Below are 17248 nucleotides of genomic sequence, written 5' to 3' on the forward strand. Positions count from 1 at the left end.
ATCACTTAAGGAAAATCTCTAGAATTTCCCTGGCCCAAATAAAGGAATAGGGAGTTCTTATACTAGAAAGTGAGCAATAAGCGATCTTCTCTGCCCCCTCCAACCAGTACTTTATTTTCTCATCCTGGTTCATGCCTTCAGAGCTGAATTAAGAGTTTATATACACACACAATAGTGATGTCTATATTCTTTATTTCACTCCAATGGAAACAAATACACAAAGGTATTCAGTGGCTTAACCAGTTTGGCCATCTGCACAGTGAGGGAGTCCAAACTGTCCCCATTGTCTCTTGACTTCCAAATCATTGTCTTTCCCTATCATCCTACTGTATTTTTCCTCTATAAGAATTGGGGAAACATAAATAAACCTTAACATTAAAAATATATATTTGTGGTTAATTTGGAATTTTGTTTCACCTAAAAGTTGTTTATTCTGAAGTACGATGTTTCCTTATATGGTTCACCAGTTAAAAGATTCCTGGATTGGGCTGAATATTTCCTAATTCTGTACCCAGGGATTGATGTACATTGTTTACAAATGCCTCCTGTAAGAGTCCCAGTGTGAACTCTGAATGTTGTAAGTAGTGGAAAGAGAGCATAGCTTACTGAGAACGCAAATGCTACGTTAATATGCAAACTTTTGTTAGTGAGGAGAGGCCATGTCATGGATTTCAATACTGGGCAAGCTGGCTAACCACAGTGCATAGTTCAATGAAAAATTTTCTTTCAGAATTTCCCTCGGTGTTACTTACGAAGAGCTACCGCACTCCCCACCATTCCCCAGCAGCCACCGCTTTTTATTTATACAGTAAATAAAAGGGGAAAAGAGAGGATTTAAGTCTCTTCTAAGCCCTAGAATTTTATGATCCCATAACAATAAGTATATTAGATTACAGCTAAATGTGGCAAGGCACAGGGGACCATTTGATTAATATTTACATTTCTGAAAACTAGTATTTGAGAGCTGTTTTCCCTAGATGTGATCAGAATTTTACCTTAAACCATGGGATTTATATATTTATTTATCGAGTCACTTTGCAGAGTGAATATGTGACCTGTTTTTATGGCTCATTTATATGAGACTCCATTCATAAATTTTAAATAAGCATTATTAATATCATTGTATTAAACTTACTGTTCAACTACTAAATGAACTGTGTCCACTTGATTTGACCAAAAGGCTTCAAGAATTCCGTTCCTTCTCTTGTCTTCTATCTACAACCCCAAATATTGGTAGGAAAAAACTGTCTTTTACCTATTATGATGGGCATTCCTTTGTTTTATTTTGCCAATACTTTCCTTAATTATATTTTGAATTGACTCACCTGATAGTATTCTATTTCTTAGGGAAGTTTTATGCAAAAAATAATCTGACAAAGAACAACATCACAAAAACTAGCAACAAAGCAACAATGATTTGTATTTTGAGAGTTTTCTTTGTGTCCAAAATCGTGTTAATTGCTTTATACATTTTATCTTAATCTTTAAAACAGTTTTATAGAGATCATGATTACGGGCAGAGGCAGGATTTGAACCTGAGGATATAACACTCCATATCCCATAATCTTCACCTCTATCCTCCATCCCTCCTACATCCATACTATATGGATGTAGTATCCAGCACAATGCGGATATTATTGAAACCCAATACCGAGAATGTGCAGAATGATTCTCACCTTAGACCAGTCACCCATTCGCCACAGGTAGCATTTGGAGTAATCCTCACAGTCCTCGGCCTCCGTGGGTCGGGTGGAAAGGACGCACTTCTTTCTGGGGTTAGTACACCTCACGGTCCGCTGACGGACACCTTTGCCACACTTGACGGAGCACTGGAAAACATCAGAGTTTGCATAAATCCAGTGTTTAGAAGAGAGACAAATGATGAAATTTTGTAAAGTGTGGATCCTACTCATCTCCATAAGCCTATAACCCACATAAAGAATAGGGAGAACAGGCTATGCACCAGTATCAGAGGCCCGAGGCAGCTCAGGCACAGTGCTGGGGCGAAAGGCTTTCAGGAGCACAGGACCGTGATTGCAGAGAGAAATAGAGCATAGGGATTATTTAGGAAAAACAATTAGAATGCAATGATCAAAATGTAAATGCTACATTTGATTGACATCAAATATTTACATAAATTGTGTAAAAAAGTTCATTGCTTTATTTTTGCTAAGATTTTATCTGTGTTAGCCTAGAAATGTAAAAAATGAGAATTTTTTTCAAATGTATTTTCTTTTCTTCCAGCACTATTTATCCCCCCTATATCTTCTTCCACCTCCACCTACCTCCATACCCCCTCATCATCACCACACTATTGTCTGTGTCCAAATTTCTTATAGAATGCCATTTCTCACAAACTGTTCTTAAAGCTAAAACCAAGAAAATCTTAGCAAAAATAAAAAGAATTTCTTTACATGATTATATAGCCCTAGAAAACATCATTCTAAATAGTTGTATGGATTGAAATATAAGTTGATTCACATACAGTTTAATTTACATTATAAATAACTGATACCTGACTGACAGTGGGGACATCGCAGATATGAAGCACACATGTATATCCCACCAACCTTTTAGGTGCAGCTTGCCCGCCTATTTACATTGATGCTTTCTATTATGTAAAGCTTCCCAAAGGTACGTATCACTGACTATCTGGACACAGGGACCAGAATGACATTAGGTGGAACAGGGGAGGGTGAGCGAAATGGGAGCTATGGCAAAATGTGAAAATCCAAGTTATATCTGTTTCTGAAAAAGGCCTAAAGAAAGAGGTGCAGGCAAACATTTAGCAACAACACAGTACAGGAACGGCCATGCAGATTCCAACAGTTGTGTTCCTGAAAACTTAAGCATGGAGCTAATAATATTTTACACGTACTCAAATTTTTCACAAATACATAAATATCTCATAATTTATGGCTTGCATTAGACTATCTTGAATATTCAAGAAAATGATTTAATTTCTCTAAGCTATATTATAAAAGGATAAAACTGTTAACTTTCTTGAATTCCTGATTAAATATAAATAACGTACTAAATATTAATTAAAAACATAGTCCTTGCTCACAGAAAATGATTGTTAAATGTTAATTTCTTTCTTCTCCTTTCTCGTTTAAATGTTCAGGGATTTGTGATGAGTCAATTTAATATGTGTCCACTTAAAAGTATACTCATGGTATGTAAATGAAAAAGCAGGATTCTAAAATGTACATAAAATATGCTCTTCATCATGTTACATTATTTACAAAATAAAGAGTAAAAAAATCTTTGTTTCCCTATTTTCAAAATTATTTATACTTTTTTATTATCAGCAAAATCAACAGATGGTATTGAAAAATACTCACTGTCGTGCACAGATTCTAAACATGATACAACACGACCTTAAAGAATCTAAAAGTCAAAAAAGAAAAGGAAAGGGAAAGAAATGGGGTGTGTGCCGCACCTCTGACCACACCCCCGCCTCCCACACGGTCATGCAGTCCTGGCCCTCGCAGCGCTGGGCGGAGGCCGGCTTGGGCCCAGCGCAGTCCCTCTCCCGGGCCCGAATCAGGGTTCCGTTGCTCAATTGTTGGGTACACGCCACTTGTCTGCTCTGCATCCCTTTGCCACAAGTTCGTGAACACGGGGTCCATTCTGTCATCATCCATCTAAAAGTAAAGCAAGAAAACAAAATAAGCCCGTCAGAGAGAGACAAGTATCAAAGATCTCACTCATGTGTGGATCTAATGAACAAAACAGATCCAGAGACATAGAAGCAAGGAACCGATTGTGGAATCTCAGAATAAAGGGGGTAGCGGGTAGGTGGGGAGAGATCAACCAAAGAACTTGTATGCATATATGCATAACCCATGGACACAGACAATAGGGTAGTGAAGGCCTGGGGTGGGAAGTGAGGTGGGTTAGAAGAGGTCAATGGGGGAAAACAGGGACATATGTAATACTCTCAATAATAAAAATTAAAAATAAGTAAAAGTAAAGCAACAGTCACTGAAACAAATTAAAAGACAGCTATCATTTCTAATGAATTGGGGTCTCCCCTAAGAACTCCTAATTTAAACACTGCTCCAAATTTATTTCAGGAATGAACCAAGGCCTCTGCCAGAAAAGTGTTTCATGAAATTTGGTACTTGCGCAATTCCTGTCAATAAAACCCTTTCTGCATTTCCCCTTATTGGGACAACCTCACAGTGGGATCTGAGTCCCCCACTCAACTATCTGCACAATGGCATTTAAGCACAGAGCAGGGCAGTCAGAAGCCTGGACTTAATTCTGGGTTCTGTACAAGCTGTGCATATTCTTAAAACAATAGTTAATATCTGTTAAGTATTTCTCACTTGTAAAAGTGCTTATTAAGGCTGACATACAACAGGTGCTCAGTATGTAGCGTAGACTATCTATGCCACCTTATGTTTCTAAAAGCCATACTGATTCATAAACTTCTCTAGCTTCGTTGCCCACTTGTTTAGAAAATAAGCCATATGCTCAGCTCGCTCCCCAAACACCCTCTGTTGTCACTTCACGGCACTTGTTTCTGGATCATTTTCTGCTAAGATCCTCGATAGCAGCTCCAAGTCCCTTCCTCCTAGCAGGGCTTCTCCCATTCGACCCGCAGGGATTGTGCTCCTTTCTGCCCGGTGTCACCTGGCTTGTGGCACTCACAAGACAAGTACACGTTACTCCCTGGGGAAGTGGAGGGGCTCACAGGCTACCTAGAGAACGTGGCCTTCTTTTGCTGCCGAGTACATAACCTCTTCCAAGGAAGGGACCAGGGCTTTATTCCTCTTTGCATCTGGAACACTTTTCCTACAAGAGCTTGGCGTTAAACATTCCTCGAAATGGAATTTACAGTATGTTTCTCTCCATTTTACAGAAACAGCCTCGGTCATTCCAAATTTACTTAAGCCCATATGTTCTTAACAATGAGACTAAGAGATGTTACATCCTCTTACCGCCTAGTTTTCTTATCTGGACAATGGTTTACTTCTAAATGATTCTATGCCTTTGTTTCTGGGTCGGGAGAGGGAAAAACAACGAAAAAACAAAACAAAAAAACACTTCATGATAACACCTGCACTCCAGTATCTCCTCCAGCAAGGTTCTGGTGTGCTGGACTATTAAGAATGATGTGGACCTACCATCTTGCTTTGGAGGTTCCTACTGGGTTTTTCCCTAAAGGGTGTACTTATCATCCAATTTCATTCAGGTTCTGCTTCATCTTTCTGCACAAGGATACACATTAAAATCCATGCCCCTCTCTCCCCAACTATGGAATCCCCAACTGAAAAAAAGAACAATTTGCAATGTTATGGAATCTCATTTTTTGAAATAAAATTATTTTAGGGATTCTTAGTATAATGATAAAAAGTTATTTTTTTCCATTCCTTGTGAAAACTGCTCAAAAAGGAGAACACGTATTATAGAATCCATCTAATTTGGAATTGTCCCATTTCCTTATCTTTAGGATTCTTTCTTACAAAGCTATTTACTAGGACATCAATATATTTTATATTTGGCACATAGGGTTCCATCAGACATTTTGGTGACATTTTCAATAAATGTGAATAGAAATTAGAATGTTTCTTACTAGGTGGGGCAAAAGAAGAGGCAGGAGGAATAAAGTTTGTGCAATGCCAGTAAGTTTTGGAAAGTTTCTTGTGATGATCCCTAATAATCACCCAGGTTCATTCTTACTTTCCAATATTTTGGTTAACCCCATCAATATAGCTTCTTGGTAGTACAAAATATACTGCCTTTTTTTTCCAAGAGAAGAAAAATACCGATTTCTTACAAAAAGACTTCCAGTCTCTAGCTCAAAAATCCCTCACTCAGAAATAGACTGACCTTTTAAAACTATTCATTTTACCAAGTCATTATCGCGTCCTTTTCTCCTAAGATAGCTAAGGTCGGCGAATGAACAACAACACATGGCGTGCACTGTACACTCTGATCCTTCAGTGACCAAGTGAGAAAGTGACAAATACACTCTCGTCCTTTAAGCAGCTCACTCAAGATTCCCAATATAGCAGAAAATGCCATTACTCGTTCATCCACATGGGAAAGTTAGGTGGTATATAAAACAAATGGTGTTTTGAAATATTTTAATAAATTACTCAATGCAAGATAAATAGCATTTTAATATCTATTAAAAAGAAATAAAGATAAAGATAATTCTTAGGAATAATCTCTATATATAAAAGCCTAAGCAACTATTAGGCTTAGGTCGACCAGTGGCTATGACGATGCCCTGACCACCAGGGGGCAGACGCTCAATGCAGGAGCTGCCCCCTGGTGGTCAGTGTGTTCCCACAGCCAACCTCCTGAAGCCAGCCAACCTCTCGCGGTCCCTCCCCCCGGCCAGCAGGCCCTGATCAGCCCCGATCACCGGCCAGGCCAAGGGACCCCACCCATGCACGAATTCGTGCCCTGGGCCTCTGGTAATAACAAGAAAGTATCCAGGTTCTTTAGCTGACAGGAAAAAGGTCCAAAACTCTGTTTCTACATCTGTCCAGTACTGAACGCAAAGGACCCAAAGATATGACTGCTGGAAGCAATAATTCCTTAGATTGTCTTTCCGGTTGATTACTACTCAGCCTTATAAAAAAGCTTAATTAGTTCAATTACTTATGTAGTTAGGCTGAAAAGCTTATAGCCAGGCAGATATGTAACATTATTGAAAGTATTGTAAGGTACTTTTACCTTTCGCACATTCTCTTACAGATCATTCTTTTGTCCTATTCTTTAGAACCATATTACTTTCCTGAGGGAGGTGTATGCTTGTTAGAGGACAAATGCAAAGGGAAGGAAAGGTTGATAATCAGCTTTTGATACCTTAAAAATATAAAATCTACCAAAAAAAAAAGCAAGTCTGGAAATGTCAGCTTTGTAGAGGAAGGAAGGATTTTTGAAATTCTTTTAAGCTCTCATTAACACAGCACAAGCCAGATCTGCAGGGCTTAACAGCAGTTTTCCAATAAGCAGAACTTGAGTGAACTCAGGATACAGAGCATCAGAGCGGGGAAAGGATGGGAGGGGGTAAAGAAACCAGAAGAACTGAGCACTAGCCTACATGACCACAGAGATTAGAGAAGCCTAAATAGAGTTCGCAGGCACCTCTGTCCCTCCTCCCCCTTTCACCGCCCATACTTACTCATTGTGGTGGAGGGTCATGAAGATTTTACTAGTTACAGATCCCAGCAAAACTACAAAGTCTTTGTATCTGAGTCGTAGGATGTGTACATTCACTGACTCCACTGCAGAAACTACAGTGAGAGGAGACCAATTCTGTTTGACTTCCTAAGAACTTGAAACTACACCCTAACTCCCTGAACCTCAACAAATCCCTGAGTGTCAGGCTCGAAATGTTCCTGTCCCCATGTTCTAGAGGAATCAACCCGGCCTCACACTCTTTTTGTCATTCCATCCCCACAAGTTTGTAGGCCATTTGACACTGGGGCTTAGTCCCACAACGCCCAGCATCGTTTTACATGAAAGCACATGGGTTTTCAGGAGCCCTGTGAGAGAGGCCGTTCCAAACAGCCTTGTTGCGAGCCTGCTCCAAAGCTATACTAAGGTTCCACTCATCCACCTCTGTTAGTTACTAAGGCATGGCTTCTCTCTATGCCACTCCAATATTCATTCCATCAAGTTGATTCTGTCTTTTTCAGACCCTGCTTTATTTAAAAGCTTACATTTTGGTTTAGATCCCTTGCATTGGTTTTAAAGAAAATGTGACTTTGGTAAGACTCGGAGTGTGTGGGACAGGGTTACCTAGTTTGGCATGGCTGCTCATTGCACTTGCGAATCTGTGGCTCTGGCTTGGTTAAGTATTTGCATTTCTTGCTGTCCACAATGCTGATATTTTTGTTCATGATTTTTGTGCAAGACACTGTTGTCTTCCTTTCTCCTGAAAGAAACATATAAAGAATGTTATTATAGGCTTTTATCTAATGGATTTAGGAGGTGTTCACAGGCTTGTTGTAATTTCCAGAGATATTTTAAACAAATTTTAGGCTAGATCAATGAAGATGATATTATTTACATAAAAAATGTATCTTTAGGTTTAAGAAAGATGAATAATTTTCTCCTTATTAGAAATTAAATGGCAAGTTTTGTATTATAAAGGGATTGTGGCACCATAGGTTGATAAAATATTAATTAAAGACTTGTTATAAAGGGCTATGCCATCTTTAGCATTAAGTGGTGGAAAGATGTTTGCATACACCTATGTACCTTCATGAAAGCACATAAACTCCCATAAACATGCATGCATGTTTGGTTGTACATCATCAGTGCTCTGTTAAGTTACGGAAAGCAAGCTTGGAGTATGACTCAGACCTTTATTCTTATGGCCTCTGATAAAGGCCCCAAGAATTCTAGAAATCCTCATTCCCTAATGACTGCCATGCTCTCTAAGAATAGCCATGGGACCCTTACCATTGTTCACCAGATTTCAGAAAACTGGCTTTTCTTCTCTCTCTGGTATGATAAAGCCTGATAACAGGAAGTAAAAGTGACCATTTGTACAATGTATTAACATTTCAGAGAGCCCCAGGAGCACACATACCTGACAACACTTTTATTTCACCTTACACTTCAAAAGCCTAATATATATGTGCTAATTCTTTCTCTACAAAAGTCAAATATTTACGTAAGATTGAATAATCTAATTTAACTTATTGTTTGACATTATAAACAAATTAGAGGCCCAATGCCCAAAATTTGTGCACAGGTAGGGTTCCTAGGCCTGGCCAGCAATTGGGGCCGATCGGGGTCTTCTGGCTGCTGGCCCGGGCCTTCTTTCCAGCTGCCGGCTGGGGCTTCCCTTTCCAGGCTGCTGGCTGCCGGCCAGGGCCTTCCTTCATTCTGCACCGCCCCCAGTGGTCAGCGCATGTCATAGCAAGCGATTGAACTCAGTCTTCCAGCCGAACTCCCGAGTGGACACTTTGCATTATATATATTGCAATGGATCCTTAAGGATTAAGAAAAAAAAATCACGAGTTTTCTGAGTCACTATTCAAAGGCCCAATAGCTAGGGTCCTATGATGGTCTTGCAATGATAATTAGGAAGCTCGAAGTTTTTGTCCAGGTCATGCCAAATAGGACGACCTGGGCTGGTGGCTGAAAAGTCACTCTGTCATTCGTTAACAGAGGGAAGGCTGGCATTAAGGGAAAAACAAAGAAGGAATGTAGAGAGAAAGAGAGCGATACTTAAATAATTTTTGAGTATCTTTTCCTTTGACTTCAATGGGGGATGGGAGAGACAATGGAGTGGCCAAGTGGAAGGCAAAGGAACAAATTCAGATCTCCCTGGATTTCCCTCTCAGTGCTGGGTATAGTCCCATGATAACTTCTAGTATAAAAGCCTGACTATATCTGTAGACATATGTGTATTAACTAATAATGTATCTGTGCTTATTGCATATCATGTAAACAAAACCATTTAGATCTTCAGTTGCACCTGCTAGCATAGGTAGTATAATACTAGATTTAATCATAGTCATGTGCAATGCCCATCAACTTCACATAACTTTCAAACAAACTACTAAAGATGCAGAAATGATTTATTTTACTCTTGTTTTATTTTTTTTCTTTTGTCAGAAAAAACTGGCCCACTGGTAGGAGATATCTAAATGTATAAGATTTTGGGACACATTTTTGGTCAAGTTCCTCCTACTTTCTAATGATTCAGGTGCTCCTTTATGACCTGGCATGTACATTAAAAAGATATGCCAACTCTCTCTCACTTTAGCTTATGTATTATTTCTGCATTGCAATGGTGCCAACCTAAAAGTAGGATTAAAAATGTTACATTTATGAAATATGAATGTTAGTTTTAAAATCTAATTTAAAGCCTTCATAGTTATAAGACACTCTTCTACAGAATAGATGGAGTTACCTAAACTAATTTAAACCAAGGCTTTTTGCCAACTACAACACAAGATGACAAACAGACATTATCCAGAAGGCTTTTGCTAAACATGTATGTAGTCGTGGAATAAATAACTCAGGGCTAATTATACTGCATTTTCTTCCCCTCCTCAGTAAATATCTAACCTTAGTTATGTCAGCCCAGAGCTAACATATTGAGCTATTGAAAAAAATCTTTTAAGTATAAGTATTGATATATCAAGAGGAATAAAACTATCAGCACCACTTCAGGGAGCGCCTAAGTGGTGTTCTAAGAACGCTTGAAAGCCTGTGAGTATGAATTGGGACATTTCCACAATGCAGCAAGGAAGCTCGCATCGTAAGTTTTTTGGCAGATAAAAGAACCTAGTCCTAATTTAAAAAAAAATGTTATTGAACAAAAACAATAGAATCAGGGGGAAAAAATCTATTGCTGAGCTACAGACACTTCATGCCTATGAAAATACAACTAAGATCATAAAGCCATATGGAAATGTTATTGTTTGATTTTTTTTCTTTTATATATATTTATGTCCCAGCCAACACAGGAAATTTCCATTCTAGCATGTAATAGCAGTATTTATAATGCATCCAGCTCTGCAGGACCCAGGGATGAACAGAAAGTGAAGGAACTGGCCTTCTGCCTGAACCATGAGTAGCTGCAGGCTGTTGACAGTGTATTACTTGCTTTATGGCAATTCACTTCACCTCCGGGTCATTCCCATTAAATCTATATTGGGGAAATCTGTTTTGATGTTTTGTATACAATTATGAATAAAATAAAATAAGCATTATGCCTTTGTCTCATTGACAAATTTAGGCAAAATTCGAAAACGTAAGGTCCTTTTTACTTACTGACTCTTTCTAGAGAGATACTTACTACATTGTGTTCCTTCTTTCCCAGGCTCGGAGATAAGCTGATTCTTTTTTCTATGCTCTGTATTTAACCTCTGAAACAATTATTTTTTTTAATAAAACTATGTTCTATCCAGGTAGATCACATTTCTAAAACTTGCACCATAAATGCAGAAACATGTCCTGGGAGTGGGTTCAGTGTTTGGATATGCATAACTGAAACTCTCTAAATGTCACCGACATTCCAAACTTTTAAATAGAACTATAGAACTCCATAAGACTGTCTATATATATTCATTTGTATTCATGCATTTCTTTTTTTAAAAAAAATATATTTTATTGATTTTTTACAGAGAGGAAGGGAGAGGGATAGAGAGTTGGAAACATCTATGAGAGAGAAACATCGGTCAGCTGCCTCCTGCACACTCCCTACTGGAGATGTGCCCACAACCAAGGTACATGCCCTTGACCGGAATCGAACCTGGGACCCTTGAGTCCGCAGGCCGACACTCTATCCACTGAGCCAAACCAGTTAGGGCTGAGCACATCTTAAAGATACATAAAATGCTGGTTATTTTCGAAGTATAAATGTTTTCCCCACATCATGGCATTCACTTCTAATACTTTTTTTTTTTTTTTACATTTCTATAATTTTTTTTTCCTCAGGGTTTGGATTTAATATTAAAAATGACTTTTTTTTATATTTTAGGGAAAAGTTGTTATTTTGTATTGTAGGCTACACCCAATATATAATCCAAATTGATTTTGTCATTTCCATACACAAATATTTAAATGGGATCTCATAACTTGCAAGTTAAATGCAACTTGAGTGCTAGCGTAACACTAAAGGACTTCATGAATTAGTTTCTTTCTACTTTTCTGAGCAAATCATTTCTGACAGCTTGATTCTCATATTTTACACCCTAGTAATAAATACTCTCACTAAATCCCAGTGCCTTTGCACCTATGCATTCCCTAGAAGGGTTTCTTCATCTCCCCCGACCACTCTGCATAGTGATGCTGCTATTATCTGCTAGATGGATAGATAGGTCTCTGAAAGCAGAAAGCACTCGTCTTTTGACCACCCAGCAAGAGTGAATGCGCAGTCAGTACTGGTAAAGGAATCAATGAGTGAAATAGAAGCATATAATTCAAGCCCAAAGTGCTTTCTTTACTTAGAGATTTATCTTAACACTATGTTTCCTAAAATGGTGAAAAACCATCTGCAAACAAAATGACAAGTTATGGGGAACAGTTATCTGTAGTAAATCAGTTAATGGGTTATCACTTAGGTATTAAAATTCAAGTTTATAAAGAATTTATGTTAACATAAAAAGTCCTTATTAATTTAAGTAAAGGAAATAGAATACAACATTGTATTGATTTTATTGAAATAAAGTAATGCCAAGAGAAAATATATTTTGGCGTATTTTATTTATTTATTTATTTATTTATTTATTTATTGCTAATAGCATTTATTTTGGTACATTCAAAGTGCCTCTAAAATGGAAAAACACCCTTGAAAATGTACAGGCATTTGTATCTTAAGATGATTCCTCAACTTGGACCCAAAGGCTTGGATGCCTCCTTAGAATCTGGTCATGGACAAGGAACTGTGTCTCAGATACCACAGCACAAGGCTAATAGCATGAGTTGTAAACTACTAGGATTTGGACCCATGTGGAGAATGTGGAATGTTGCCTTATGTTTTTCCGCTTTACATTGTATCTATTTAGATTTCCTAAAAGCATGCTCAACTCTTCATTTATTTCAAAAATAGGATATTAAATTTGGGGCTCTTCCTTCTAGGTTTTCTTTAATTAATTTATCCGCCAGATCACAATAAATTCTGGCATAAGACAGTAGCAGCATGCCCTGTGCGAAATGCAGGTTCCACATACAACCTCAGGTATTACGGAATGGTACATCTCTAATGCCTTGGGAGATCCAGATCACTTAAAACAGATCTTTTATGCAAACCAAAATAAATTTAAAACATTCCCTCCAAGATTATTTAGATGTTTTAGAACAACTAAAGCAAAGTAAACACTTATTTCACAAGTACATTTTAAGCTGTTTAAAAATAAAAGGGCTGATTTCAATGGTCAATGCTATAACACAAATGATATATCCATTTAAATTTTTCTAGAATTATCATTAGAATTGAAAAGATGATGATGAAAGAGATCAACCGAAGGACTTGTATGCATGCATATAAGCATAACCAATGGACACAAGACACTGGGGGGGGGCCCTCTGGGGGAGGCTGAGGGCATCTGCTGGGGCGTAGGGGAGGCCGGGGGAAGGTCAATGGGGAAAAAAGGGAGACATATGTACTACTATTTGTAATACTTTAAACAATAAAATAAAATTTTATGATGAAACATGTATGTATTTTAAACTGTTGGAAAGATTTAATTGATATCACCAGTATCCATTATTTTTAAAATATTCGGTTTATATCTTAGGCTTTTCATATCTTATAACTAATATCAATAAATTAATGGAAATGCATAATAAAAACTTTACTTTGGTTTATTTTAAAACGTAGTTGAAGATACTGATGCAAAAGATCATTAGCATTAAAATGTAGTTACATGAAACCAGGTATTTTTTTTTTAATTTCCCCACTTACTTCTGGCAATCTAAAGCCTTACAGTAGAATTAAAAAAATAACTTATGTGAAACAATGACATTTTATACTGCCTTGTGATACTTTATTTGCTCTTGCATAGTATTTTCCCGTGAAGTAGAATAGTGCTATTTTTCCTCTTTTCTGTTGAAGATAAATTTTGCATGAATCTGTTTCCAATGTTCTGTGCTTTGAACTTACTCTCATTTAATTCATGAATATGCTGAAAGATTACAAAGCTTTTTCTGGCTATAAAATTGACAATGCGAAGTCAGAAATGATGAGATTCCTGAAATCCTGTCCATCCACTTAATTTATGAACTGCAAAGAAAAATAGTATCCAAAAGCCCAGAAATATTTTGGCATTGAAATGAATATGTGCCCTATTAACATTGTCAGAGATAATTGAAAACTGTTGACTGAACACAAAGGAACAGATTTGAAAGAGAAGGTCTACTCAAGCACAAATTGTAGAGTCTGTGTATAATTAGTACTATTTTACGAAACAAATCATTTGAAATAAAAATAAGAACATATTTAAATTAATTTTAATTTTAATTAAATTCATTGGGGTGACACTGATTAATAAGATTATATAGGCTTCAAGTGTACAGTTCTGCAATATATCATCTATATATTGCATTGTGTGTTCACCCACCCCCCAAGTCAAGTCTCCTTTCATCACCATATATTTGACCCCCTTTACCCTCATCAACTCCCCCCACTCCCTTTTCCTCTGGTAATCACCATACTGTTGTCCATGTCTATGAGTTTTTGTTTGTCTTTTCATTTGTTGCTTTCTGTTTTATATCCCACATGAGTGAAATCATATGGTTCTTGTCCTTTTCTATCTGACTTTAACAGAATAAAATAAAATACCTCTATATAATCTCTAAGGGACATGCCCTATTTTGTGGAAACAACATTTAGCTTCCAAGCTGCTCTTGAAGAAAGTATATGATGAGGAGGAAAGGAGACTTGAACTCAGGAATCCTGATTCTAATCCGGCTCCTCCCTTAATGGGCCTGTGACCTTGGGAAGTCACTTAATCTCTCTCTGCTTCAATTTTCTCATGTTCATAATTTAGAAGTTATGCTTAAGAATATCAGAAAGCCCTTCTGACTCTGAAGCAAAAGGAATTTATAGTGAACCTCTATTTCTTAAGGTTTGGTAATTGGCAAAACATAGTCTAGGTTGCCATTAATGTTATTTTTGGGGGGAAATTGAACCCTAATAATTTGCTTGTTCAAACTGAAGACTGACAAGTTCTGAATGTTTACTTCTGATGCAGCTTTTATTAGACCACAATTATAAAAGAAAGAAAAATTGAGGGTCATAAAATTCACTGGGCAAACATGTTCCTGTCTAGAGTTTCAAATGTAAACAGACTTTAAGGACCACCTGTCAGTGCACTAACAGAAACCATCCACCTTTCCACGGGGCCCCTCCCCACAGCCTGCCCTCAGATGGCAGCTGGTCATTCTTACCTGAGTTTTACTGCAGAGAAAATTCTAACCATGTAGATTTTCATTTCAAGTATGCTTGTTTCTAGTTTGTATTTTTTATGTGGGTGGAGGACGTGAGGCAGAAGCCCTGAAGTGAAACAGGTCCTGGCCTCAGTGAGGAGTGAGCAGAGAAGCAGGCCTGTGTGTGAACATGGGGGCAGGAGAGGTCAGGAGGGCAGAGGGTCCCAAGTCTCAGAGCAGATGCCCACAAAGTACCGACTTCTGCGCGTGGGCCACGACGTTTCAATCGCACTGTCCGTGCGCGCCCGCACGTGGTATTTTGTGGAAGAGACACACTCACGGGGCCAAAGAGCCGCATGTGGCTCGCGAGCCGCGGTTTGCCAACCACTGCCCTAGGAGATGCGTGGCCAATGCAAACTGTATCAGGTAAGCAGGACTGAAAACATTTTTTAAATTGTGAGAAAATTTCAAATCCCCTTGTTGTAATTATGCTGTATTTGGGGCAAAGTGTGCTCTGTAATATCTCCTCCTTCCCTACCCCAAACGTTGCCTTTGCTCTGGCGGCTCCAGAGGGCCAGGTGCCCCAGGAGCCAGATGAGCACCAGGGCTCGGAATGTGGGGACAAAAGCTGCTCCCTCCAGCCTCTGCGCCTTCAATGTTCCAGCATGTTTTTTCTCTCCTTGAAGACACTTTCTTGTTTTCCCCAGAGCCCCTGCCAAGGGCCATTCTCTCTCCAGCACCTCTGACTGAGAGGCAGCGTGGGTGTCCTGCTCCTCGCTGCCACCGCCAGCCCACACCCTTCCTTCCTCCTAAACCTCCAGCCTTGGATCAACTCTGCCGCCAGTCTCCTTCTTGGTGTAGTCACACTTCTACCTCTGGGCCACTCCCTCTAAGATTTCAGCCACTGCATTATCGTTACATTTTCCAACACTGATCCTAGTACCTTTCTGTAATTAAGAATTACAGAATTATTTGATTTACTTGAATTATTCTTATAATACCTAGGCTTCTTCATTCATGGCCCTCTCCTCTTCCCAGAGATCTTGCCTTTCACGTTAAGTCAATAGCTCCCCTGGTCTGGTTATTACCAATAACTAGACCCCCTCCATGACCTTAGCTCTATTTTCTGCCATTATCTCCTGCATTTCCAGGCCTCTCCCTTGAGTCTTCAGTATATTTTCTTCATCTGCACTATACATTCTTACTTGTGGATGCAGACAACTCAGAAGCAAACTCAGTACTGCTCTTTCCTAGCACCTTCACATGCATTTCAGGTCTTGTGGGCAGATGTATTTTGGAATTTAGAACTTTTAATACTTTATACAAATAATAAAGTATGAAAAGTATCCCTATATATAAAACCCTAATATGCAAATAGACCAAAAGGCAGAACTGAACAACAGGTTGCTATGATGTGCGCTGATCACCAGGGGGCGCACGCCAAACATAGTGGGCATCAGCAGCAGACAGCAGAGCATGGAACATGGAGGGCATTGGCCATGGAGGGATGAAGCAAGTGAGCAGGGGTGCCAGACCAAGGCGGGGCGCCAGTTGCTGTCACTGGGGAGAGCCTCTGGTGGTTACTGAAAATTCTTTGCTCCCATGTGCTGCAGTCCCACCCAGCGCTCACACCTGCTGCCAGTGCCAGCACTCCTTGCACCCGCTGCCAGTGCCTGGTGCCGGTCCCTATAACTCGGCACCATCAGCAGGTGCGAGCAGTGACTGCCAGGCCGGATCGCCCCTGAGGGCTTCTCCACCTCCCCCTGCTCCTGAGGGACAATCTGATGATCGGGGCACCGGCCCCAATCGCTCTGCACCATCAGCAGGTGCAAGCAGGGCTGGTGCCATCGGTGCATGGGAGCAGCGGCAGCAGGAGCGGGGCTGCCAGCAGACAGGAGACCTGGAGCCGTGGCAGGAGGGGCCAGGTGGTGGCATGGAGGATGGGCCGAAACCCGCCCCTGTGCCCACCAGAGCCTCGCAGCCCAGAGTTGCTTTCAAGGTGCATGAATTCGTGCACTGGGCACCTAGTATATATTAAGTAAGCCTCTGTAAGCAAATAAATTAATATTTATGTAAAGCAAAGCAATGAGATATGTAATACCTCTCAATGAACTTTTTTTCAATTCACATCAAATTTTGCCACAAAATATTCCATGTTTAGCCACTAAATGCGTCACAAAAAACTTTCATTTTCCAATTCTTTATGGAGTTTGGAATTTTAGAGAAGAGGTTGCAGATCTGTCTTAACTATCAACAGTTAATCAGAAAATAACTACTATCCTGGAAATATAAATATTAGAAAATCCTGCCCAAACCGGTTTGGCTCAGTGGATAGAGCGTCGGCCTGCGGACTGAAAGGTCCCAGGTTCGATTCCGGTCAAGGGCATGT

At 39.3% G+C, this 17248-nt stretch overlaps 1 protein-coding gene across 1 annotated transcript in view; it reads right to left on the reverse strand.

Annotated features, from left to right (window-relative positions):
* The window catches only part of ADAMTS19 (ADAM metallopeptidase with thrombospondin type 1 motif 19), a 213363-nt gene that overhangs the window by 18815 nt on the left and 177300 nt on the right, over positions 1-17248 (reverse strand). Inside the window, exons 19-21 of the mRNA XM_036315582.1 lie at positions 7768-7903; positions 3443-3647; positions 1677-1829 (exon numbers count right to left, since the gene is read on the reverse strand). Coding sequence (XP_036171475.1) covers positions 1677-1829; positions 3443-3647; positions 7768-7903 — 494 coding nt within the window. The remainder of the gene's footprint in view (positions 1-1676; positions 1830-3442; positions 3648-7767; positions 7904-17248) is intronic.

The sequence above is a fragment of the Myotis myotis genome, unplaced genomic scaffold, assembly GCF_014108235.1.
Source record: "Myotis myotis isolate mMyoMyo1 unplaced genomic scaffold, mMyoMyo1.p scaffold_m19_p_6, whole genome shotgun sequence".
Lineage (NCBI taxonomy): Eukaryota > Metazoa > Chordata > Mammalia > Chiroptera > Vespertilionidae > Myotis > Myotis myotis.